The sequence below is a fragment of the Streptopelia decaocto genome, assembly GCF_964273445.1.
Source record: "Streptopelia decaocto genome assembly, chromosome: 2".
Lineage (NCBI taxonomy): Eukaryota > Metazoa > Chordata > Aves > Columbiformes > Columbidae > Streptopelia > Streptopelia decaocto.
In genome coordinates, this window is record NC_138655.1 from 131,679,010 (window position 1) to 131,704,526 (window position 25,517).

Below are 25,517 nucleotides of genomic sequence, written 5' to 3' on the forward strand. Positions count from 1 at the left end.
TGCAGCATTTATACAGAGCCACTTCAAAAAGGCATGTTTCCTTTTTGGTTTTCAGAATGCCACTATTACCTTCTAAGATCTGAATTAACAAAAGTAACAGTGACAATGTGTATAGTAGTAAAGTGCATTCCAACATCAAGGTCAAGCATGATTGTTTCACAAAGCAGACTCAATCACGTTACATACCATGGGAGTTTAATGTTGAAAACAGGTATTTATTAGTAAGAGCATTTCCATCCAATTTTTAATAGTGCTAACAATCAGTAATTTTAATTTGGGGAGGTCACTATATTTGTAAAAATATTTTCAGGTAACATCAGCCTAAGCATCAGTTAAACCTCATCTCCCAAAAGAAGTTTAGTAGCCCACCTGCAGAGATTAGGGTCCTGCATATGCTGCATGGCCCCAGGTGCAGCTTCTCTTTTTACACAATTGACAATACCTTCACATGATGGCACAAACTGGAGTTGCCAGCAGTGTCATTTGGCAGCACAATGGCTAAACCATGGCTCTTCTCTCTAAATTAACCCAAAGACAAACTGCCTTACTTGCTCCTCTATGTACTTATTGGGTCCATGGAACCTGCTTCCTGATGCTTAAAATATCCTGTCAACAGAGTTGTTCTCTTAAAAGAGAGTACAATAATTAAATGTAACAGTACATGTTGATCACCAAGTAACCATGATTAGTTATTGTACTTCTGGTTTGGTACCAGGAGCTGCTGAGAAGCAGGAACACCTGTGTTTACATGTGCGTTTATACCTTAGGAGGGCAAGAGGAAATGGTTTGGCTTGAATAAATTGTGGATCTACAGTAAGACTGTCAAAGCTTTGAATATTCGTAACTACATTCTTACTTCTTCAGGCTTTTGGGATGGGTTTTTTGCTAATTAATTAGGCTCTCTTCACACATACTTGAAGCAAAGCTCACCAGCTGGTCAGAAACCTACACATTTTGCCACTAGTCACTTGCAAAGAGCACCTCCAGGAGCTGAGCATTAGAAACACAGTGCTCCAGGTTTGCACAAAGCAAGTATATGTTTATCTGCCATGCATGTTATTTATGTCTCTTGTATAATGAGGCAATATTCTAAGAAATGTTGTTCTGCAAAGCAAAAATGAAAGAGAAAGAAAAATATCTGAAGCCTGCTTACGCCAACTGGATACTTTCCCTTGTGTTCTATGGCTTTTGACCAGGCTGTGATCGCCTAAGATTAATCATTTCACTTGACTAAGGCAGGTTGTCCCTCTGAGCTCAAGGGACATGCTGTGCAGGGGCTCAATCCTGTTTGCATTTCTCATGCAAGTAAGATTTAGCCTCAGCACAGCAGGTGACCTGAAAGTGTATGGCATGCTACAGGAGACAAATAGCTACTGCAGTGAACCTTGATGATACTGGAGACAACTGGGCCTAATAAAAACAGCATTTTATTTATAAGGTGCAATTAAAATCTTGAGTTTAACTTTCAAGTTTCATATAATGAGATCAGTGTTTTAACAAATGTTACTGAAAGTACCATTAGGGGAACTGTGTTAGTGAAAGATTATCTGCAAAAATGTAGCATTTGCAGTGTACTTTTGTTCATTCAAAAAAAATGTAAATGTTTACTGTCTGCTCTGGAGGGTAAACCACTTAAAAGTCTCACTATTCAAATGGATATGGCAAAAATACTCTCAGAAACTGTTTCATTACTGATAAAGCTCTAATTCTGTCTATGCGCTAGAGTGCAATCATTTATGGTATTGACTCATGTTTTACTGGTAAATGCCTCTTTGTCATAGCAACCTGTTTTCCCCCAGCAAAAAGTGTTTTTATTTGCTGCCATTAAAACCACGGCTATCCACCCACTCAGACATGAGCACAACACTTACTGCAAATGTCACAACAACTATTATGAAACAACAGCAATGTGAGTCATGCCGGATTACAGCAAAACAAGTGATATTTTGGGTGATTTTGGAACACTTATCCTATTATTAGAAACTTCTGTACTTTGTGTATCTGATGAAAAATTGATTATACAGCCTTTGAGAGTTGGCAGGTAATGTTAAACTAGAAAAGAGATACACAGGAAGTTTGGCTGCTGTTAAACTACCAAAGAAAATCCCACTGAAATCAAAATGCACTGAAGTTGAGATTCATGGAAAAATGTTTGAGCCCACAGGACCACAGTATTAAGAGTCAAGTAACCAGAGAGGTAAAGAAATCCCTGCCTGGATCCAGAAATGGAAGTCTGTAGTTTCAGCTTCTCAGCAAACTTCCAGTGAGCAAAGTGACCAACTCCAACCCACAGAACTCAACTTCTAACGGAACTTTTTAGGCTCATTTGAGCATCTGCGATTGTATGTTGGGGCTACAACTTCTGATGCCTGACACAGTAATAGCAAATGATACGACGTGCAGTGTTCCATTAATAAACAGAATATAACTCTGCTGGTTCTTGCTACAACCTTTCCAGTTCTCCCGAAACAGAGATTGTCAGCCTGACCAGATTGTACAGATGTCTGATGGTGGTTCAACACTGTGAGCAAATGTGCAGAAACTATAACATGCAAAGTAATAAGCACCATATATCAGTCTGATACATTATTTCCTTGCATTTTGAGGTGTCCTCAAGTCAATAGAAGACCAATTTGGACAAGAATTCCTGCTTAATGCTGCACTAATATCCACATATTACAATCTTCCATCTAAACCATTCCCAATGTTAAAATATACTGTTTAATTCCACCAAACTAGGATCTGATCTAATCCAAATGATGGATCTTACTCTGCATCATTTAAATTTCTTCGCAATCACATACTGGGGGGCTATGAGGCAAGACCACATGTTAGCCATCAATGCAATTTTTTTTCTTTCTGGTTACGGGCCAGAGAGAGGCTACTAATCAGTGTGCAGAGGTCACCCACCTGCCCCTTGGATCATAGTTCACACACACAATTAATTCATTATGGGGAAAAGTCACTGCTGGAGGTTGAACCACCCATTCCATGTTTTTTTTGAGGTGCATGTCCTGCCACTGACCTGGAGAAACAGCTCCATTAGCTAAAACTCTGTTAAATCCCATTTTCTTATGCAATTTCTCTAACATAAACAGTATAAACCAACAGTTGATAGAAAACTTTGCCACCAAAGCAGGAATTGCTGTCAGTATAGGCACTGGATACAGAATATCACGGAATTTGATTCTCTTTTAGTTGCTTTCATTTATTGTCCCTTTTCAATACTGCCATGGAAAGAATGACTTAGGCATGTCGTCTGTGCTAAATGAGGTTTATCACAACTGATTTACCAGCTGCATTCCTGCTGTTATAGGCATGTATGTATGAAACAATAAGGAGTAGATAAGATTCCTTCCGTGTACAGTCTGGCTTTACAAAATAGGTACTGAAGACTTCTTGCATGTCCTATGTTGGTAGGTACCTATGTTGGTAGGTACTGCACTGATAAGGAAACTGAGGTACTGGAAAACAAAAGGCAGATGTGGAAAAGGATTTAGCCACCTAACTCTGATACTGTAATTTTAAAAAATCTACTTCAGCAGCCATCTGAACCTGGGACCACCGTAATTCATAAGTGCTAGGGTCACCAATGCTTAAATCACTCTTTTACATATGAAAGTTCTTCATTAGCATTTAGCACTGTGCATCTCTTCAGGTTATCCCAGAAGGTATGTTCTGCAACACAGATGCTTCCAAGTTCCTTCCATAGCATCCTCCTGCTCTTCCAGCAGCATCACTGCTGCTGTTGTTTGGACTTTTGCTACCGAAGAGTCTCCTGAACATGCATCTCGTATATGCTGGCCTCCTGAATATGCATCTCATACATGAAGATGTATCTCATATATAACATACTCTGACGTCAGCCTGCAGTGTTCTGGTATCCCTGATAATTCTATCTTCTGCAATTGTTCTGCTTGTGAGTATCATCAAATTGCATTCTTAAATCTCTCCAGTCCAGAAAACCAAGCAATTATTTACTCAATAAAGAGAAGAAGTCTTACCTCAGCTTGAATGTTAGATGGCAAAACTGGGGTTTCATTTTCTGCTATACTGCTGGTCGGACCATTGCTTGGGGAACTGGGACCTGATCCAGGGGAGCTACTACTGACTGAGGATTCTGAAAAACAGATTAAGGATACATGATTTTCACACTGGAAAGGAATATATGATCTTGATTAATTGTATACTCTTTATGGCATAGGTTTGTTTGCTTTTGAAAAGTATCTATTATTTATGAATGAGCTATTTACTTAAAGAATTTTAATACATGTTCCATTTCTTTTCATTTTCCTTTTACAGTGCTAATGATAAAGGATACTCTTGGTCTTTCTCTTTCTGATCTCTCTGCTACACAAAGGATGAATTTACTATTTATTTTTTCCACAAAGATGGTATGATACTCAGTATCAGGCAGATACAGCTGTAGAACTTGTAATGAGTAAAAAGAAAATGAAGTATTTTCTTTTTAATTGCAAAGAGTCCTGCCTCTGTAAAAGATCAAAATGACAGAGATAGCAGGCTTGCAAAGGTCATGAAAACACGTCATCAATTCATGAAGCCTACTGCCTTTGCCTTTCTGTTTAGAAAGGGGATGAGCCCCTTGTGGAATAATCATTTATATGCAAGTAATGATGATACAATATACACCACTTTCACTATATCTTTAGCATAAATACAAAGAAATATTTAAAGCATGCAAAAATCTTAATATAGCATATGAAAGACTGTATATTATATTGATTTAAAATTTCGTAAGTTCTGTCTAAGATAAAAGAGGATGATCTCGTTGTGTGTTGTTGTATTGAGTTATTCTAATCCTACATAAATTACATAAAATTAAGTTTATGTAATGGAAACATTTAACAAGGTTAAAGATGGAAGAACACAGCATTAGTAGAGGTAAGCCTATTTCAAGGGACGGCTTTCAAATTAACGAACACAAGAAGTTAAAATAATCAACATCAGAATACGGCAGTAAATATTCTATAGCCACTTCTTTGCTTCTTCACTCTTTCTGCCCCAGCTCCCATGCAAAATAATACCTCACTTTGAAATTACTGGGACATTTCCTTGCTGTTTCTTGGACCTGTTGTTTTTTCCTACTAGAGCTGTATTTGATTTACTGATGTGAATCTGTACCCAGCTATACTAACTGGTCAAGTAAAGTTCTTGCATCATATTCTCACTAGTTTTCATAGAAGAGCAGAAACACAAACTTATTTTTTCTCAGTTTTTTAATAATTATGATAGCACATTTTGTATAAGCAGAAATCTAAATAAAGGGGTACTTTGAGTTAAAAGAATTAAAAAAAAAAAAAAAAGAAAAAAGAGAAAAGGGCTTCTGCCAGAAATGTTTGATCAGGGAAGCTTTGATTAGGAAATGTGCAAAGTGTCATATAGCTGATATGAATAATTTTAATGGCAATCAGTAAAGCTCCAAATTATTGTCAGAGCTAGGTAGAGACCACATCTATTCTCAAGTTTCTGCTCTTTCAATGGCTGCAGAAAAAAAAATACTGGGACAAATATTTTGCTTTATACCTTAGTTGTGAGCATACAAAATATAAAGAATTCAGCTGAAACTAAGGAAGCAGAGATCAAGAATCATATAAGAGCTCCAGTAAATGGAAATAATAAACTAGGTGTAAAACATTCTAATCTGGAAACAATTTATAAGGAAATTATTTATTTACTGTCATACTTACATTCACATCCATGTTCCAGTTTTACACAAGACACTGTGTGCATGTATGAGGACACTGATGTGAATTTGTTCATGTTCAATATTCCCATCTTGGTGTGACATAATTCTGATATACCAAACGAATTCAGATACATGTCTGATACACTAGTAACAGCTGGTTGGATAAACACATGGCCTGATTGTAACATCCCTTGAATAAGCCATGACAATACCAAATATTGATGCAAAGTCGAAGCAAGAAATGTCAGAATGAGGCCAAATACTGTAAATGCTCCTTCAAATCAGCAGATAAGGCCTTGGCAGCATACTAGGCCTAAGGACTGAAAACGAGAGGGCTTTAGGCTTTTTGGAAATGTGGGTGCAATTCTGCAAAATAATATCCATGATTTACCACTCTGCGATAAGAAACATGTGAAAGAAAGCTTTAGCATCCATGGTTCATCCACCCTGTTATTTTTTAAGTTCAAGGACAGGAAAAATACTGAAAGCAAATAATACTTGATGAAAAAATTTTACTTTGGTTTTCTTTTTTTTCCCCCCTTCTAATTCTCCTCTATATGTACAATTCTGTATTTTTACATGTTAGAAGTTCCCTTTCAATTACCATGAATACTTACTATCTGCTAGGATCAACAATATGCCACTGAATATTTAAATTTTTCAACTCTGTCTTCTCAAAAACAGCTTAGTGAGCCCTTACATCAAAACCAATTGATCTTGACATTTTCAAACAAGTGAAACCAAAAGGATAAGGCCAAACACAGGATTTCAAAATGTCCTTGATTAACCTAAGTAATACCAGATATGTGTTTTTACGCTTGCTAGTAGCACCTGCATTTTGTATGGGAGATGGGAAGTAGACGATGCAAGACCCAGAACAGAGAAGACACAAATTAGGGGAAGAAACTCTGCTTGTTTTCTCCTTTGATGTCGCTTGCCATCAACAGTCTACCATTTATATTCATATGTTCTTGTACTCACTGTTGTAAAGTACCGGTTTCCAAGCTTTCAACTGACAATGACTTTTTAGTAAGTGGTAGAAAGCTGTAGATTGCAAGCTAATTATACGCAACCGTTTATTTAATATAGCTTTCTTTTCAGCAGAAAAAAAAAAAAAAGATAGAACCTTCTATTTAGCAAAGAGGTTCAATTCCAAAATATCACCAGTATTCTATGAGCAGCTGCAGCTGTTACAGAATTTCTTCATTCTTAATTACCTGTCACCTCGAAGAGTCGCTTCTTGAATGAACTGACATTTCCGTCCTTCCTCCTGAGCAAAGGACTGCTTCTCCTTTCTGTCACCTTTTGTTTTAACCTTGAACGTACCTTCAAATTGGGCTCTGAAGCTGGAAAGAGAAAAAAAATAAATTATTACAAATAAAATTACTGCTTTGTGTCAGATACCACTGACACATTCTGTAGGGCCTCATCTGATCCTAGAGGCAGAGATTTTACTGCCCATCCTTCCCAGCCACTCCTCGTACAACTGCATTTTAGATTGGAGACTAGGAAAGAGAAAAAGAGAGCTGAAAAGCTTTGGATCCCAGTATTTTCCTCATCCTATTTCAACTCTGAATTTAACCATTAATTATTGTTTATATAATAAGTTTTAATGAGAGTTGAATGCAACTTTTATTCTACATAATTTTTCTCTCTTGTAGGTGAAAACCTGGATGGAAATACAGCTTGGAACTTGGAACCTTATAATTGGATTATGGTCTGATAGAAATAGAGAGAAGCCTCCACGGGTGCCTTTTGATTTCTCTTAGAAATATAAATTACGACAAGCCTTGCTGGCAGAACATTTCTTGGTCAGCAATTTTGGGCCCAGAACTTCAATGTTTTCTGAGTAACACACCAAACAACCAGATTTATGACAGTGTCCAAAGAACATTTACACAGAAAAATATAAGCTCTGAAAATGAAGAAGTAGGATTGATTCCCAGAAAACCTAGGATTATGTTTAATGCACCTTGGGCACGCTCCACCTTTGTTTCCTAAATAGACATGGTCTTTTCATATGAAGGCCAGAGATGAAGCCCTGATGTGCTTTTTATTTTGTGATATTTTTACAATGATAAAATGTTTTATGTACTCATTTATCGGTTCTTCTATGTAAACCCTCTATCAAAGACTGCTGAAAGCTAGTGAAAGATAAACGTGGAATAGAATTTGTTTATATTTCCCTTTCTGGAACTGAGGCTTGGCTAAGCAATATCTCAAAATAGAGAGAGCTGGAAACTGGGATCAGTTCTCTCTCCTGTGCACAGTCGTAAGCCCAGCCACAAAGAAGGAGCAAGAGTTAACAGGAAAACAAAATAAATGAAATCTTATAGAATCATAGAACTGTTTAGGTTGGAAAAGACTTTTGAGATCATCAAGTCCAACTGCTAACTGGACACTGCCAAGTCCTCCACTAAACCATGTCCCTAAGCACCACGTCTACACGTCTTTCAAATACCTCCAGCGATGGTGACTCAACCACTTCCCTGGGCAGCCTGTTCCAATGCTTGACAACCTCTTCTGTGAAAGAAATTTTCCTAATATCCAATTTAAACCTCCCCTGGTGCAACTTGAGGCCATTTCCTCTTCTCCTGTCGCCTGTTACTTGGGAGTTACCTTCCATGCTACAACCTCCTTTCAGGTAGTTGTAGACAGTGAGAAGGTCTCCCCTAAGCCTCCTTTTCTCTTCATTTCATTCAGCATTATATCATTTGTCCCTTCAGGACTTGAACTCAATAATCCTACACTTCTAATTCCAGTCCCTTCCCAGTATGAACTATCACACCTCTGTTTCCTGCTGTCCCATTTGTTCCCTCAGGGATGGGTACGTCCCTCAGGGATGCTCACACAAGGTCAAAGGGGCTGCACCTCTGCCTGAGTGCGGCTGTAACCTGTGGTACCTACTTTTGTCATATACTACATCACTCTTGGCAAGTGCTCCCTTCTAAGAAGCCCGTGCCTTGAGTACATTTCAGATCAAGATATACAGGCTAGCACAACACTGGAATTATTTAAGAATAAAAATATTAACAAGAAATTTATTTTTTAGTCACTTACTACCATTGTTAAGACCAATGGCTCTAGTGATGGAGTACAGATTTGTTTGCTGTTTAAGATACCATTTGCTATGAAACAGAAAATATAACACTGAGCTAATACTTCACAGATCTCACCAGGTATGATGAGATTCAGAAGAAAAGGTGCTCACTCCTTTTGCACTTATGGTTATTTCGATTTATACTACTCCTTACCCTTAAAATTTAGAATATTTCCATACCCATGACAGATTAATGTGATACAAATCCTCTGAAACACTCACTACACTCTATATAAATGTTTCATGCTCAGTCACAGTGATTGCCTTTCTATTTTTACCACATTCTCATCACGTTCTGCAACTGAATCAATCATATAAGCATAGAAGGCAGACTTCGATGTCAGTGTCTGAATTTATGAGCCACCTAAGACAGCCCTTGCATGAAAGACAAAGATCATTTTAAAATGGAAATAATCAATTTTAAAATGAAAAGGCATGGAGATGAGCGGTTTTTAAATTGTAAGATAAACCTCCTAAACAAAGCCCAGGTTTGAAGAGTGTTTGTTTCAAATGCCGGCTTTCTTGAGTGTCTCTCATGAGACGCTGCCAGATCCTAACATGGTACCAGCTAGGACTCATTGGCTAGCAGTAAGAATTCAGGTTTCGCTACACTAAATATATAAAACTAACCAATTTGAGAATGTTTGCTTCAATAGACAAAACACAGAACTGGAAAGTGGTTTCTTGACAGCCCTCTATGGCTAAGGCATTGACTTGGTGTGTGACTGTACTATCCTGCTCCACTGAAGCTGAAGCAGAATTATTGTTGACTGCAACAGATATGGATCACAACAGCAATCCTATATGCTTCAGTGCACTCGTACACAAAGGCTATAATAACACATCTACAATCGTCAACTCTCTTGTAATAGTTAAAAGCAAAGATTAAGTATTTTAAGCAGCAAGGAGAGAGCTGTGGATTAAAATTATAAATGTATATACATATATATACACAGACTGATGCAAAGCACATACATGAAATTACTTAGAAATTCTGTTAATCTGTTAAACTCTGAAAAGTAAGCAAGTGAGTAAAAAGTGGAAAATTAATCTTTTAAACATTTTTTAAAATTAAATTGTCCCCCTAGTATTTTGAAAGCACTTGGAAAGCCTTATTGGCAAATAGTGAAGAATTATTATGATAATTATAATAATTATTATAATTAATTAATCTGCCTTATGTTTCAAATGAGCATTTGGTTCAACACTTTAACTACTGGTTTTTAGATGTGGTCTATAGAGAAATAATGCCCCAAATAACTGTTTTGCATCAGCCACCCCTGCAAATATTTCTGCTGCACATTATTAGTGCCTTTGCTCAGCTTAATTAATCCACTGCAAAGGCTGACTATGTTCATCACCCAAAGGTACTCTCAGTGTGGAACAGAAGTGTCACATGGGGAGTCAGTGCCAAATAACTTCTGAGGCTAAAGCTTTACTCATCAGCTTGCTGCAGAGTAGCTTCTTCATGCAGACACAAGCCCCTAAGATTTAACCTTTTTTTGCTTCATTAATATCACACAGTCTATTCCTTTATGCAGAGATTCAAACATAAACCAAGACATTGATTCACCAGGATAATTAATGCACATGGCTTTCTGGCTAACCCCACTAGGGTCCAGGACTCAAAAGCAGATAAATTCTACCCCACACAGGACACATCCTTTATATCACCTTGCTGAGGAAATAGGTCTCTCTAAAGTGCTGTAGGTGCGGAATGAGGTGGGGTTCGCTGGGTTATGTGGCTGCAACTATAGTGTGCTGAATCATCTGAGCATGGAGCCAGAATGCCAGAGACAAGAGGAAAACAAGAATGCACGGCCAGGAGTGTGGCACAAGAGGAAACCAGGACTGTATGTTTTCATGCAGCAGGCTGGTAGGTTGGGCTATTCATTAAATCCTGCTAAGAACCAGTATACATCTGATATTGGTCTTATTGGTCACTATTAGCCTAGCCTCTTTGCTCCACAAATCTTTGCACTTCTGCTACACTTAGCACTTTGGAACAACTAAGAATCAGTTCCCACTTGGAGAAAGGGAAAATGGATTACTTGAGAGTGTTTTGTTGCAGAAAAAACAAAGACACAGCTATTTTCTCTGAAGGCCATCAAAGCCCATGTCATTGATCTCAATGGGCATCAGTTGATATCCATTTGAGCAATACACTTGAGCAGATTTCAGGAAAGAGTAGCCTGAAAATTACTGACTTTGTGTAATTGCAGCATAATTTGGAATAATGACTTGTAGCACTAATATGGCTGGTTTAGTCTCATCACTACTACGTGGATTGTTCTCTTTTGAGTGCTGGTAATAATGAACTGGTATTATTCTTTAAATTACTTAAAGTGGGAAACAGGTATGAAATATACAGAAAGTATTAGCTGAAATAACAAAAGAAGACATCACAGGCAACCCAAAGATCAGTTACCTAACTCCTTGGCATGACTTGTAATCATCTCTACAGAACTGAGAACTTTGCTCTTAGGTAAAGAAGAAAATGTCTCAATGACTTTTATCATCTTTTATGGCAGCTTCTTATAGCAGGAAAGAAGCAAGTAACTGACTGTTAAAAAAAGAAAATATACAGGCTTCTATATAGATACACATTAATTTCATCACAACCATCACGACTCAGGTGAAAGAAAACTATTGTCTCCTCTGTAACATGATACTTAAACACAAGCACGAAAGATAGGAAAATGTCATTATGTCCTATACTCCACTTTGCTTAATGTTAGTAATTTGCAGATACTAGCATTAAAGAATATAGCCTGGGGCTAGATTGCTCCCAAATGAGCTGAAGCTTTTTTGACTGGGCTTTGCTTCACTGTTTCGTTTTATTAAACTCACAGAGATATTTAAGAAGGGGTAAAAATCCTTTCTACGCATGGGGAGAGAACATATATATGAAGGGAATGTAAAAGATAATAATGCACTACTTTCTGATGGTTCCTGGAACACAGTGCTACTTTTGTATCAGAAAAGCGTGTGCCAACTTCAAATCAGCAATTAATGAAGCCAGGCAGGAAATGGGGGATGGGAGAGGGTGCACAGCGAGCAGGTCCCCATCTCGAGGCTAAAGCCATGTAGAGGAAACCTGAAGAACAGAAAGTGAGCTTTTGTCCAGATTTCGAAAGGCTCTCAAGTTAAAGCATTTCCTTTTCCTCACTGGCAGGCTGGCTCCGAAAAGCTATGTGGCAGTCTAAGTATATGATGCTAAATTTGGCTACAAAGATTCCAACAACAGCACAATCAACAGCAGCAAAATTCACATCTTACTTGAGAATGATAAATTGTTCCCTATTGCCCAGGCATCAGCTGTTATCACTACGATCATTTTGAAACAATAACTTGGACTTCTCTAAAGTATTTAAGTCAACAGAAACAATTAAGAAGCAAAGACTTCATTATCTTGAAATAAATCTTCACTGGTATTCTCTCTTTCACTTTAAGCTGAAAAGGGTCATATATTGTACTGATTTGAATATATTCTATGCTCTGCTCCATAGAGGAGTTACTAATTGATTTTTCCTGCCTTATATCTAACAAGTATGAATGAAGGAATACATAGTCAAGGAATCTTTCTTTTTTTCAGACCATATAGGCTGTTAACTTTTATACTATTTTACTAGAGACCCATGCACACATAAGCATCATGTGCTTTACAACACACAACCATGCCTGAGACAGCTTAAAGTTACAGAACAACAGAATGACGTATCAGTATAGACCACCAGAGATATCAGAGAAAATAATGAGATGGTACTGGTTAGCATAATGGTGGTATTGTCAACATACATCCTTTGTTGCAGAAAAAACAAAGACACAGCTATTTTCTCTGAAGGCCATCAAAGCCCATGTCATTGATCTCAATGGGCATCAGAGGTTCATCCTTTGTCAAATTTCTTTCTAGCACTGTGGCAACGGAGAATTTTCAAGATGATAACAAGATGATAACTTTGAGACATCTGTTGTGATTTTACTTGAAACAGGAGGGGCAGGATGGGAGAAAACATACTGTGAAGAGATCCTCATTTGGCTGGGTACACTGCGTAGCACAACAGGTTCCTGGTCCATTCTGTGGGGTCCCAGGCACCATGGTAATAGACATAAATAACAAACTGGCCTGCCTGTCTATGCCTTGTCAGGACCTGGAGATCAAAGGAAAAATAAAATCCACCTCACTGCTGCATCAATGACAACAGTCAAAAGAGGCAGATCTAAGGCTCCTAAGAAGCCAGTCTGAGGGTAATGGGCTAGGGAGAAACTTCCCAGTTTCCCCGCCAGGGATGTAGGTAGAATGAGAGGCACAAGATACTCCTATGCACCATCAGAAAGGACAAATGAGGAGATAGTCTGGGCTTTCTCACCAGAACTACAAATGCAACCAAATCCAGGCAGAAAAGCAGAGAACACATGTCAGGTATCAAAACTGTTTCCAGGTTCCTTGGCTGCTTTGTGGAGAGCTGCAGATGAGTTTGTCCTTCTGAGAGACCCAACAGTCTCACAGCTCTTTCTCTGCCACACGAGGTTCTTGCAGACATGTAAATAGTCTCTGCTCTGCACAATTTCTGACTTCTGCTCTGGCTTCCTGAAGGCAGCCGCAGACTGTTCCAGCCACCTCCACACAGCTGAATATATTAGGCATGGGCAAGATGAGCAGTGACTTTCTGTTTTCATATCTGACTGACTGACATTTGCTGTAGAAGACCACGTCCTGCTATGAGACAATACTAGACAATGAACACATGGGACATCCTCCCCACTATCTGACAGACAGGGAGATAGCAGCCTGTAGTACAATTTGGTATAATAGGTTCAATAACTTCTAAGTTCTGGTAATTTAAAATGCCATTTCTGAAGGAGTTTTAAATTAGATTCATGAGACTGAAAGCTATTTACACATGCCCTCTAAAGCTCTTCCAAGAACTACATGGACCTGACCGCTGGGTGGTCCCAACGAGGCAGGAGCAGCAGATACAGCAGTACAGGACGGAGACACTTTGTTTTTCTGGCTTGCATCACCTAATGTGTTTTCAGCATATACTGAAACTGTTTCCTGTACAGCCGTTCGCTTTGAGGGGAGTGCTGGTCATATGTGAAACCCTTTAGTCCTTTGCTTTATTTTACTTTTGTAAAAGGTAGAATGCTTTATTTATTCAAACTAAGGTAAATATCCATTCCCTAAATAAAAAAACAGGTTTAGTGAAACACATGGTAAAAGAGTTAATTAGATTAGAGGGGATCTCACAGCCCTTCAGCTCTCTTCAGGCTAAGGAAGCCAGTTTAACAAGATTAGCAATTTTTCATTGATTTCCTAAGGAAGGTTCAGAAATGAAATATTCCCTGAAGCTGTTTTAAATATCTAACTTTTCCTTGTTATTCATTGCAGTCTGTATGAAACATAAAATTTCTGTTTTATTATCTATGCAAACAAGTGTCCTCTTTCTAGGAATGATTTATTGAGTTAGATGTAGGAATTAGTGTATTGCTTGCATTTAGCCAGAATTAGGGATCTTTATATTTTTAGTTAAAAGCTGATTGGTATTATATATTTCCTGTTGATATTTATTCTGCATGTAACCTGTGAGGCAAAAGAAGAGGTCTCTTGCTAGAATTCTTAATAATTTCTATTCCTTAGCACAGGAACAGCATCTCCTTGCACTTGCATCAACTGAGCTATACAGAGGTTTCAATGAGGGCACGGTTTTGCTGGGCTTCTTGAGTCCTTATTACATGTCAAGTTTGCTGAAACTATGGTCTCTTATTGCTATGACAGGTCCATCTTATTCTTTTTCCATATAAACTAATATTCTTCTGGATTAATAGAGGATGAAAAAGCAAGTATTACTATACTGTCTTGAAACATAGAATAAAATAAAATCAAAATTTTAAAATTAATTCTCATCTTGGCTGTACACCTTCATATGCTGTATTTTTTTTTCACTTTTATAGCAGTTATGGGAGCCAAATTGCATCTGTGTTCTCAAGTGGTGTAGCAGAGAAAGAAGATTAAACGGGCTATTTAATAGAGGGCATCCCTCATTTGAATGGTAATAACCCAATTTAGATATACATGACTGGTTAGGTCTCCACTGGCTATTCTTGCCCCCACTCCTGACCATATACACCAATCTAACCAGGAAGAAGTAATGTGAATATAATTCTACACTTCCTGCACATAGAGTAAATTCCATTGTTCAGCACAAACCCTCCTCCAACATCCATTGAATCACTAATTTTGCCTGAGAAAAAATATGTTCTTCAGTGACGAAGAGCCAGAGATAACTCCCTAGCCCCAAAAGTTACGGCGTTTGCAGGCTCACAATTTGATCCCTAGAGACATTATTTATTTTTAATAGAATAATCATGTTCATGATTATGTTGTTCCTCAAGCCCCATACAAGAAAGAATTAGTTAATAGGGTGATTAAATCCCATGTATTTTAATCTAGGAAAACATCCAGCAGTGATAAATCATTGATGGCAGGCAAAAAGTATATTTTATCAACCTTCAGAAATTCATGATGAAACACCATCCCTTTCTTTCCCAGTTTAACGTGACATTGATGTCATCAGTAGATGAGAACTGGGCAGGTCTAGATTGCTCAAGCATACTCTTCAGAGTTGTCCAAAGGCAATAGTACAGGATGCCAAGAAAACAAAAGCAACCAAAACACAGTTTATCTTGCTTTCCTAGCAGAAAAGAACTCTGGCCCAATTTCAGCTCAAGAGTAGGAAGACACTTCAGCTCTGCTGAATACAAGGGAAGATAAAATTGACCCACAAGTTGTTTGGACTTTCAAAACATGTTTGTCTAACTTCTGTAGGAAAAACTAACTTTGTGAAAGAATCTCTAAGTGTCTGGTGAAGTGAGGAGAAAAATGCCACCTGTTTAAAGTCTTAATTAGATGTGGACACTGCAACTTCCCTAAGAAGCTGAATTAAAACAAGTTTACTCCTACATAAGTTCTTTATGCTCTGGGATATAATTCCAGTCCCCTACAACTTAATTAGCTAAATATACAACGTAACCTTCCATCTGGTAGAGTAATTTAACAGGAATAATTGTGCACCACCATAACTCAACGAGACACTGAGGAAAACCATTGAAATGCTATTTCCTTTCCTTTGGAAGAGAATTATGTACAATTTCAGCATGCTTTGCATTTCTAACAGTTATAGCCAACAGGGAGGTATCACTCTCATTTATATTACTTTCCCATGAGAAAATCAAAAGCAAAGTACAAAGCTTATGCCATTGTTCATGAATGGCTCTGTAATACTTACTTGGCTTTAGCCAGAACATGTTATTTGGCAGCTAAACCCCTTAATTAGAACTGTGGGTTTGAACAGATTTTTCAGTGAAACTATGTTTTGTAGGAGTTTGGAGAAGTGCAATCTTTACTAACCAACTTCTTCTATTTTGGATGATCTGATACCATGTGATTTCCACTTTTCACTTCTCTGTTTCTCTCTTTTTGCCATCTTTTAGATGTTCTTGTTTACTTTTCTAAAGGTTTTCAACTGTCCCTGCCCTAGATACAGTGCAAGAAAAACCCTAGTCCAACTGAAATCAAACAAGACAGTTTCTACTGACTTCAAAGAGTCTCAGATTTTATATGCAGTATTTTGTAACTTTTTTATCCAGAGGGAATAGACTTGAAATGCCCATTTAAACCATTCCACTTCATTTTCAATGGACGTTATGTTCTTAATATGCTTCAGATTTTAGTACTACTCCCTGCTCTTATTTAAGCTGTTTCCTTTAGGTTCAAAAGTCAAAAAGGTGTCTAGTATCTGATTACTTGCTTATCAAAAAGTTATGCAAGCTATTTGTTAATGCTAATTTATAAAACATTTCTGAAAACATACACAATTTGTGTAAGAAAACCTTCATGTAACCACATGAAGTAGAACCTTGTAATTCAATTTTGGCTATGCACTGGGCAGTAGAAGAATTAAGACAGCATTTAACCAAGATTGTATGATTAGTCTAGCCATCAAGAAGGTTCAGTATCTAGCACAACAGAGTAATTACTGGCAAGACAGGAAGTGATGTAGAAAGCAGTAGGTTTTTAGCTAAAATAGAAATACTGTGAAAAACGTCTATCCAGATTATCCTGAAACTGAGTAAGAATCACCCACACCTTCACTTCCTGAGATTCAAAGTAAGCATTAAATAAAATATATTAGAGGAACAATTGTGCACTGACGGGAAGACTATGATGGTCTTTACGGGAATGACTCCTGCTGAATCCTGGTGCAGGCCTTGGCGGCTTTCATGATACCAAAGCACACCTACACAAATGCTTTTCTCTCTGACAATGTCATTAAGCCTACCCTAGCATTCATTTTAATTTAGTTTTATGCTATCTAAAAAAAATTCCCCCCTAACTCGAACTATATTAGAGTGATAGAGCACCCCTCCTCATGCCAGCTGAGGAGGCTGTGGGGCTCAGACCGACCCGAGATGATGTCAGCCCAGCACAGTAGCTTCAGCAATTTTGTACCTCCTTAGAGCCACTGGCTCCCAGGGGCTCAACTCTGCTTTGGCCTCTTCATTACATGAATTTGGAAGAAGCTGTTAACAACAGTTTGCTGCAGAGCCACTTCTCAATTGCAAGCAGAAGTTTCTTCTCTTTCGGAAACCTCTTACTACTAATTACGCCCTCTCAAGTTATTGACAGTGAATTTAGGAAGGCTAAAAGAGTCTGGTGATTAATGGGAAGAGAAGTCAAGGAAAAGAAGGGCTGGAAATCAGGATTTCCCCCCCTCCCCCCTCATTCTGTGATATGCACTGCTGCTTTCCTTTGGGCACATCATCTAGTTGAAATTTGCCAAGAATATTCATTAACCCAGGAAAACAAGGACTCCTGAGAGACAGGAATTCTTAGCATCTCTGAAAAATGGGATAAAATAAGGAGAATCATATGACATTTGCCTTGTTTCCCTTCTTCAATAAATGAACTGTCTCTCCCATTGTGCTCACTCACAAACTCAGAGAAAAATAATGCTTCTCTCTACTGAGCTGCTTCATTCTGGCAGACATGGTAATTGAGGGGTTTTGATCCTCTAAGCCTTTTTATTTTTACCAAAGACCAAAAGAAATCCAGCTTTTTTATATACTGTTACTTCACAGGAGAATGTTTTCCTAGAAAATGCAAACAGAAAGGGAATTTGGTGGCATAAAAGGGAAAGGGAAAATACTTTCACACACGAAATGTTTTACTTCTCAGTTTCAACTGCTCCAATAAATTACTGAGTCTCTAAGTGCAGAAAGAATAATGGTAATGAAAGATTCTAATTAATTTCTTTTTTAAAAAAATTGCATTAGCTGAGTTCTCATTCAGGAATCTTTCACTCTCATTATGTAAGAGCTATGCTGTTATTTTACTGCCTAATCAGGTTAACTTAAATACGGTTTTTCAAAGTGATCTTCATGACTGTGCAGCACAGCCTTCTTCCTCTCTCTCATCACAATATTAAACAATCCTTCATCTCCTCTTTTTTCCTGTATGAAGTCACATCATTTCCCCCCCCCAACCAAGAACCTTGCACTGTTTGCTATTTAAAATAACCCATGCTATATTTCCATTGAGAATGCTTCCAGCGAGCTACAAACATCTCAAATAGTACTAATCTTGAGTGATCTTCAGGTTCCTAAGCAAAATGCAAGTTGTAAGCTTACAATTCATCAGCAAGGAAAGATTCAACTGGCATAAAACCAAAATAAATAGAAATACTGATTGATGTTCCCATTCTGCCATGATTATGCTAAACTCAGGAAAGAAAAAAACAGTTTATAGTTGATATGATGATGTCCCCAGGAATTTCTTCCAACAAAAACCAAAACACGAAGCAAAATACAGAAATTCCATCTATACCAAAGCCTGCAGCTTTGGTTAGAGAGCTAACATTTATTGGAATTTGCTGGCTTTTGCTGGTTTGCATCAACACTTGCACATAGAAAATGTACTGTTACAAACTGAAGAAAATGAAACTGTTATGGACATTTGCCAGAATTTCTGCATTTATTTTGACAAGGTTAAAAAAAAAAAAAGCCAAACAAAACCCAAAACACAACAAACAAACAAAAAACACCAAAACCAAACAAAAAAACAGCTTTCCTGAAAATTAACTTTGACCCTACCAAACCCATCTTGTTTGCTACATTTTTTGATGAGTAACCTCATCAAGCAGATAATATTTTGCCAGATAGATAGACAGAGAATTATGGAAATCAACAATCAAAGTTCCCCATATTAAATAATCAGGTCTTGAGAAGTGCACAACTCCCATCAGAGCTCTTAGAGCAGTCACTATGAATTTCAAAAGTTTTCAGTAACAGAGAGGAATTTTCAAACCTCTCTGGGTAATACAGATGCATTAGTCTCATTGAAAGTTAATGAGCCATGTGCTGCTCAGTCTTTTGGGTGCTTTGCAGAAAACACAAGTTACGACTGGTATCCATGGTGAAACTTGTAGGCATTTTTAAAATTCGAGCTTATGCTGTTTAGGCTACAGATGTGTAACTTCTCCGGATGGTATATTTATCTGTCCAGTGAAGCCATAGCTCTCCTTGCTCTGCTCTTTTCAAAGTCTGTCAACACAGAGCATCTGAATGCAGCTGTGCAAAGAGCTGCATATCCTGGCCTCTAGCCCCTCGGACAGTCCCAATCCTCTGTGCAGCTAAGCTGTGTGAAGCCTACTGCTGACAAGTTCTGCTGCATCTTGTACAGAAAGCAAGAATCCTGATGGCCAAGAAAGTTATTGAGTAACCACAGTCACTGCACTGGGATGTTAATTCTGGTACCTAACTGTAAACACAGAAAGAGCAAGATGCCTAGTTATCTATGCATCCCGTCATTTCTAGACACTGGAAGAGTAAAGGTTTCAAAGAACATTTTCCTTTTTACTATAGTCTCTCTCAATTTTAAAAATATTAATAAGGAGATGCCACTTCAGGACTAATTAAGCAAAGGTTAAATACATTACTGAACAAGAAACTGAGTGAGCAAGATTCACGATTTACAATGCCTATGTGACACTTGGTGTTCCCTTAGCACTGAAAATCACATTAGGACGTCTGAGGAGAATCATTCAGCTTTGCTGCCCATTACATCTGATCTCAGAGTAACCAATTCAATCAGAATTATCTTCCAAGACCATTGTATTAAAGTTGTAGAAGAGATAGATATCTCTGTATTTCATACTACGAATATGTAAAATAAAACTGAGAAGCAAAACAAAGCTGTGATTAAAACCCACAACAGGTATTCCTTTCTTAAGACTGAAAGGAATGCGAGTCCACTTTCATATGAATTGCTGACTTCATGCAGGTTCAGCACCACAGAGGGTTTACCAGGAGCCAGTGGCAATAAGCGTTCATAGCCTAAAGGAAAGGAAAAGAGGTTCACCCCTCATGGCAAAGGTCAGATTTCTGCAGGCTCATAGCCTGTCCACATACACGACTGTTCATGGGACATCTTTGTCTGGTAAGGTCCCATGAGGATGACACAGGCTCCACAATGTCCCCTCTGCCTGGAGGATGGCCCTATAACCACCGAGATCAGTTTAGGGTCATTTGACTAGTGTCGATCTGGTTCCTGTTGCTTTTACTCTAAACCTGATGAACAATCATCGGAACCTTTGCAGGCATGTTGCTGAAGGCTGGAATTAAACAACTCCAGTATACAGAGAGACTGGATGTGTAAACAGGATATTTAACAGTTGCTGTTTTCATGGATGCAGAGGGCTATCAAATATACTCCCTTGCTAACATACAACATGTTGTACACTTCATTTATATTTGCTTATCAGAATCACTATGTAGATGTCATAGAAACGGTTATGCTAATGATTATATCAGTATTTGTCTATTTATTCTGTAGATATCTTTTCAGAGAGTCATCATGTCCTTTGTTCAGTTTTGGAACTGATGCATTGCATGCCCAAATATTTGGAATAACATATAGAAAACATCTGGATTTAATTATATTATAGTCCTCTTATGCAGACAATGGGAATTGAATTAAGGAATATTTTGAAACCCCCACAGAGATATAAAAGTATTAGCAGCTGCATGAGAACTTTACTGTTACAATGTTTGAAAATGTTTTGTTTTACAGATCAACAGTCTGACACATCATAAATATCAATCATAACATTTAAGATATATAAACACGGAAAAAAATTAAAACTTGCACTTCAAAAACATGTAGAAGAATTCACAGCATTTAGAAGATGTAGAGTATATCCTTTTGTTTAAAAACATGAAAATATATAGCCTATTGTCACAGAAAATATATGTTGAACAGTGGTATTCAGTGAAGAACTGCATAAGGGCCTTATTGTGCCTGAATAGCCTCAACAAGATTTTACAGAATCTTGTTTTAATGCCACCATATTGTACAAAGATCACATTGAGTAATACAGCTAGAATAAATTAGCATTTTGCTTTCCATGCTTTCATTCCTTTGAAAATATTTGGGGATATAATATGAGTTTAGAGAGTCTGCCCCAAAGTATTAGACACAGACTGGATATTCTTTCTGAATGTATACTGGTTCCAAATGCCACTTATTTTCAAACAGTACCAGTTTTGCAGTTAGTTTTCAATCTCCCAGTGGCTAAATCACATTCAAAGGCTGTTAGCACAGTAGGGGGTCAGACTTTCTCTCTGAATGTAACTATATCACTCAACAGCAGACTCATGCAATAAGCGATCTAATGTTTTCTTTTCTTTTTTTTTCTCCCTCCTCTTAGCGTTTCCCTGCATTCCTGGATACCGGTCACTGCACCAAGGACCTGAGGCAACGGCCACATGGACTCCACCACCATCCTTCTAGCTTTCTTTATGGTGCAGAAATGTCAAGTCTACAGTTCACCTGCTCTCAAGACAAAAGATTCAGTTGCTAAATCCTTTGAAACATTCTGCAGTGTTCAAATGGACATTTTCTTGTACAATATTACACCTTCCTCTGTCTAAAAAGTTCACACAAATGTGCATGTGTGTGTGTGTGTGTGTGCACATAGGCATACAACCTTTGCCAACCAAGGCACAAAATATAATAGTAATCCAATTCCTTCTCTTTCCATGGATTCTCCTCTAAATATTCTGGAAAACATTGTCTAAAGGTAGCGTATCATCTGAAGACAGATACTGTATCTAACATGCAAAAGAGAGAGAACTATTAAACCCAGAAGTAATATCAAGACAAAGAAAATAATGCCACTGAAGATCCATGAAATGATGGTCTGTTTAGAAACTAATTTCATCAGGACTGAAGCTTTCACCAGCTGTGAGCACTGGGAAACACCAACTCTTGATATCATATGGTCACTCCAACCTCAAAGATGAAGTCAGGATCTTTGAATTTACCCACCCAGTATCATCGTGAACAGGCTTTGTGGATTATGATATTCGCCTTGCTGATGGACAGCCTGGTTAAAATGAAAGGTGGGGACATTGCTGGGTAAGGGGCTCGAATAAACTACATTAACTCACCCGTCTTACGAAGTGGAAAATCATCCTTGGCATCCTGTGCTCCTGGTAAAGTGTATTTGTAGGGTGGCGAGGCCCCGCTCAGGGGTGGAGAGCTTTGATCCAGTGAGGTGTGGTGGGCAGCCCTGCAGCAGACACAGAGGGGTCACAAATTAGCAGTCGCTGAGGTGACCAGCAGTAACTATCTACACATGTTGTACACATGTCTCAGCTGTGTTTATGTTCTTGTTCCTCAAAGTGTGCACAAACCACAGGCTCATGTAACCAATGTCACTTTTACAGTAAGTTACAGAACTCCTCAGGATTCCCAAGAACACACTTTTTGCATTCATTATAAAAGTCACATAGGATAAGAGTCATCTTGACCTACAGACAGAATCTGTCACCAGTTTGGGGAACTGACCATTTCAGATTGTTGTATTTTAATATGAAGCAGCTGAGGCACAGCAAAAGCCATTTAAGTCTTGTTTATTACAAACAAATACATGTACATTGATTCAGCCTATTCTATCAAAATGTGGGGGATTTTCAGAGCAGGCAGGCATGTATCAAACTAACCAGAAATATTTAGTTATTATTACCTGTTGAAAAAAAGAATGCAAACTATTTACTGGACAAGGCAGATAAAGTGTTGCATTTAAGTTCAGCTTGTAGGTTTTGTGAGAACACCCCTCTGCAGCACATAGTACTCGTGTCAGCAGAGAAGCTCCCAGCTGAAGAGTGCTTTCTGACAACTGCCAGATGAAAGAAATAGTGTGGGCAGATCTTTCTGAATACAGAAACTGTAAATTGCATCACTTGGCCCAGAGACAAGCTTTTTTGTTTGGTTGATTTTTCTGTTGAGAGGGAAAGGAGGGAAACTTTCAAACTTTGTGTTTATCTAAACATAATTTTACTTGGCATTTTACAGGATCTCTCCCTGTCTTGCGGTGTAGGGTGGTTAATCAATAATACGTCTTCGTCAAAGAGGGGCACTACCATGAGAGGTCGTACTACTTTCCCTAGTGTGGCAGAAGACATTCCTCTGCAGAGCTCCTTGTTCTTACTCATCTGAAGACTCTAAACTAAGCTCAGATTATTAGTCCAGAAATCTTACATACTCAAGAGAAATTTACACAATACTTGGAAAAAAAACCATATATCCCTGGAGGTGTTTAAAAGGTGCATAAATGAGGTTCTTAGGGACATGATTTGGAGGTGGACTTGACAACGCTAGGTTAACAGCTGGACTGGATCTTAAAGGTCTATTGGAACCAAAATGATTCTATCTCCACTAGAAAAAATGTAACTATATATTACATCATGTTACCACAATGCTCTGATTAGCTCATAATGGAAACTCCAAGGGCAGGCCTTCAGTAATTCTTTTTAAAAGGAACTAGATGGAACTGTAGTGTACCATATGAATTTGTTTGTCCTGCTGAAGGTCAATTCCAGCATAGCATTTACATCTTTCAGAAATGCAGCCAGAACTCATTTTGTTGGACTGGTTTATGTGTCTGTTGTTATAAGGAATTAAGAGGAATTAATTTGTACAAAAAATAAAAAGAGGGAATAAAACCTGTAAAAACTGTAAAATCTTAAAATGTTAATAGGCCCATTACAGAACTCAACAAAAACACTTGTTTCAATGGTCCAAGAAGATTCTTATCAAGGCCGAGATATCAAGATATGCAGTTTTGCATACTAAAATTCATCAAAGCAAAAGCAGTTAAATGACCACTATCCTTCTCAAAATCATTGTGAGTTACTTACATCATTCAAGTAACTTCACTAAAAAGTAGCAACTCTTCAAGGAGAAACAAGTTTTGCGATTGATTCAAAATCCAAGTAAATGAAATGCAAAGTTGTACTAACTGCAAAAATTGAAGAGACTTGGAAAAATGACAGGTATAGTTGTAAAATTTGTGATGGCAACAAGAGATGAAGCAGTTGAAATAAAAAGTTTATACAGATTTCTGACAGCATCTTGTTCTGTATGGGTCTCATTACTGGACACGGAGTACTCTTAAGTTCAACCAGAAATATTACACTGTTGGCCTTCTGCTAACTGCTTGGTTGAACTTGTCTTGTTCTGCAGGCAGACTCACAAGAAGCAGCATTTTGGCAAGTTTTAGCAGATATTTTGATGAGGCAAAGGAACAGCTTAATACTCAACATACGTGTACCAGAGCTTGGGGTGGCGGCTCATGGAATGATTCTTCCCATTTGCTGGAGAGTCTTTTGTTGCCGATTTACTCAACAGGAACTCTTGAAGTTTCTGCTTCACTTCTGTACTGGCCACCGCCCCTAGGACACATAGAATTAAACATGCCTTATCTTTACCTAAAAAAATACATTTTTAAAGAAAACAGAGACCAAAACACACACACGAAAAGAGCCTGTGTCTTGTTGCTGACAGTGTTGTGAACTATAAAAAATAGTGGTGGAAATCAGTCAAAATGAGATAACATTCAGATTAAATGCTTGTCTGTAGAAAACTGAAGTTGGCCACAACCCAGAAACCCAGTGAAGTCATAAGGAATATTTCAAGAGTAGATGAGACCATTTATCGAGGGCCAGATGTATCTAAAGAATTTAAATTATTTCGTAATAATTCCCGAGTACAGAACCAAGGATAGAACTAAAAAGATAATGACAAAAGGTCACTTTGAGTTTGTGGAGAATAATGTTTTTTCTTTTAGTAACTAAGTAATAGTAACAGCACAGCGAAACTACTCTCTGAACACTGGTTTGGTTATGAGCAGAACACGGCAGAGAGAGCTCGCAGTGAGCCTTTTTATTTAAGTAACTTTAAGAGCCTGCACTTGTGACGTCTGGGAGACAGACCACAGCCTGAAACATGAGTATTAGTTGATAGCTCTACTCTTAAGAGACAAAAACTACAGAAAGACCAAAACACCAGGAAGACACCGTGGATTTTGACTTCTCTTGGTGGCTAGCTCAATACAGCACAAGAGGTACGGCATGTCAGTGTCAGGTTAATCTGCCAGTTCCTACTTCAAGTACAGGACATGCTTCTTAACTCACAGTCATAATATTCTTCATTAAAAAAAAAATCTTTCTGTTTTCCATGAACAGTGATAAAAAAGGGAAGAAAAAACATTTCTTTGAAAGCAGCAGCACTAAGGCATACTGATACTCTGAGCATTTGGTCACCCAACCCTGACATGTCACACAGCTAGGTGGTATGTCCCCCTATGA

The 25,517-nt window shown here is 38.0% G+C and overlaps 1 protein-coding gene across 5 annotated transcripts in view; it reads right to left on the reverse strand.

The window, feature by feature from the left end:
• HDAC9 (histone deacetylase 9) overlaps positions 1 to 25,517 on the reverse strand; it is a gene marked incomplete at its 3' end in the record, with an annotated part of 428,033 nt that overhangs the window by 197,816 nt on the left and 204,700 nt on the right. For 3 of the 5 annotated variants that reach the window (XM_082043859.1, XM_082043855.1, XM_082043856.1), the window contains 4 exons: positions 24,476 to 24,602; positions 22,317 to 22,438; positions 6,925 to 7,053; positions 4,005 to 4,120 (listed from right to left, as the gene is read on the reverse strand). In XM_082043859.1, the coding sequence (XP_081899985.1) occupies positions 4,005 to 4,120; positions 6,925 to 7,053; positions 22,317 to 22,438; positions 24,476 to 24,602 (494 nt within the window). The remainder of the gene's footprint in view (positions 1 to 4,004; positions 4,121 to 6,924; positions 7,054 to 22,316; positions 22,439 to 24,475; positions 24,603 to 25,517) is intronic. The other 2 variants (XM_082043858.1, XM_082043857.1) reach the window with 1 other exon arrangement.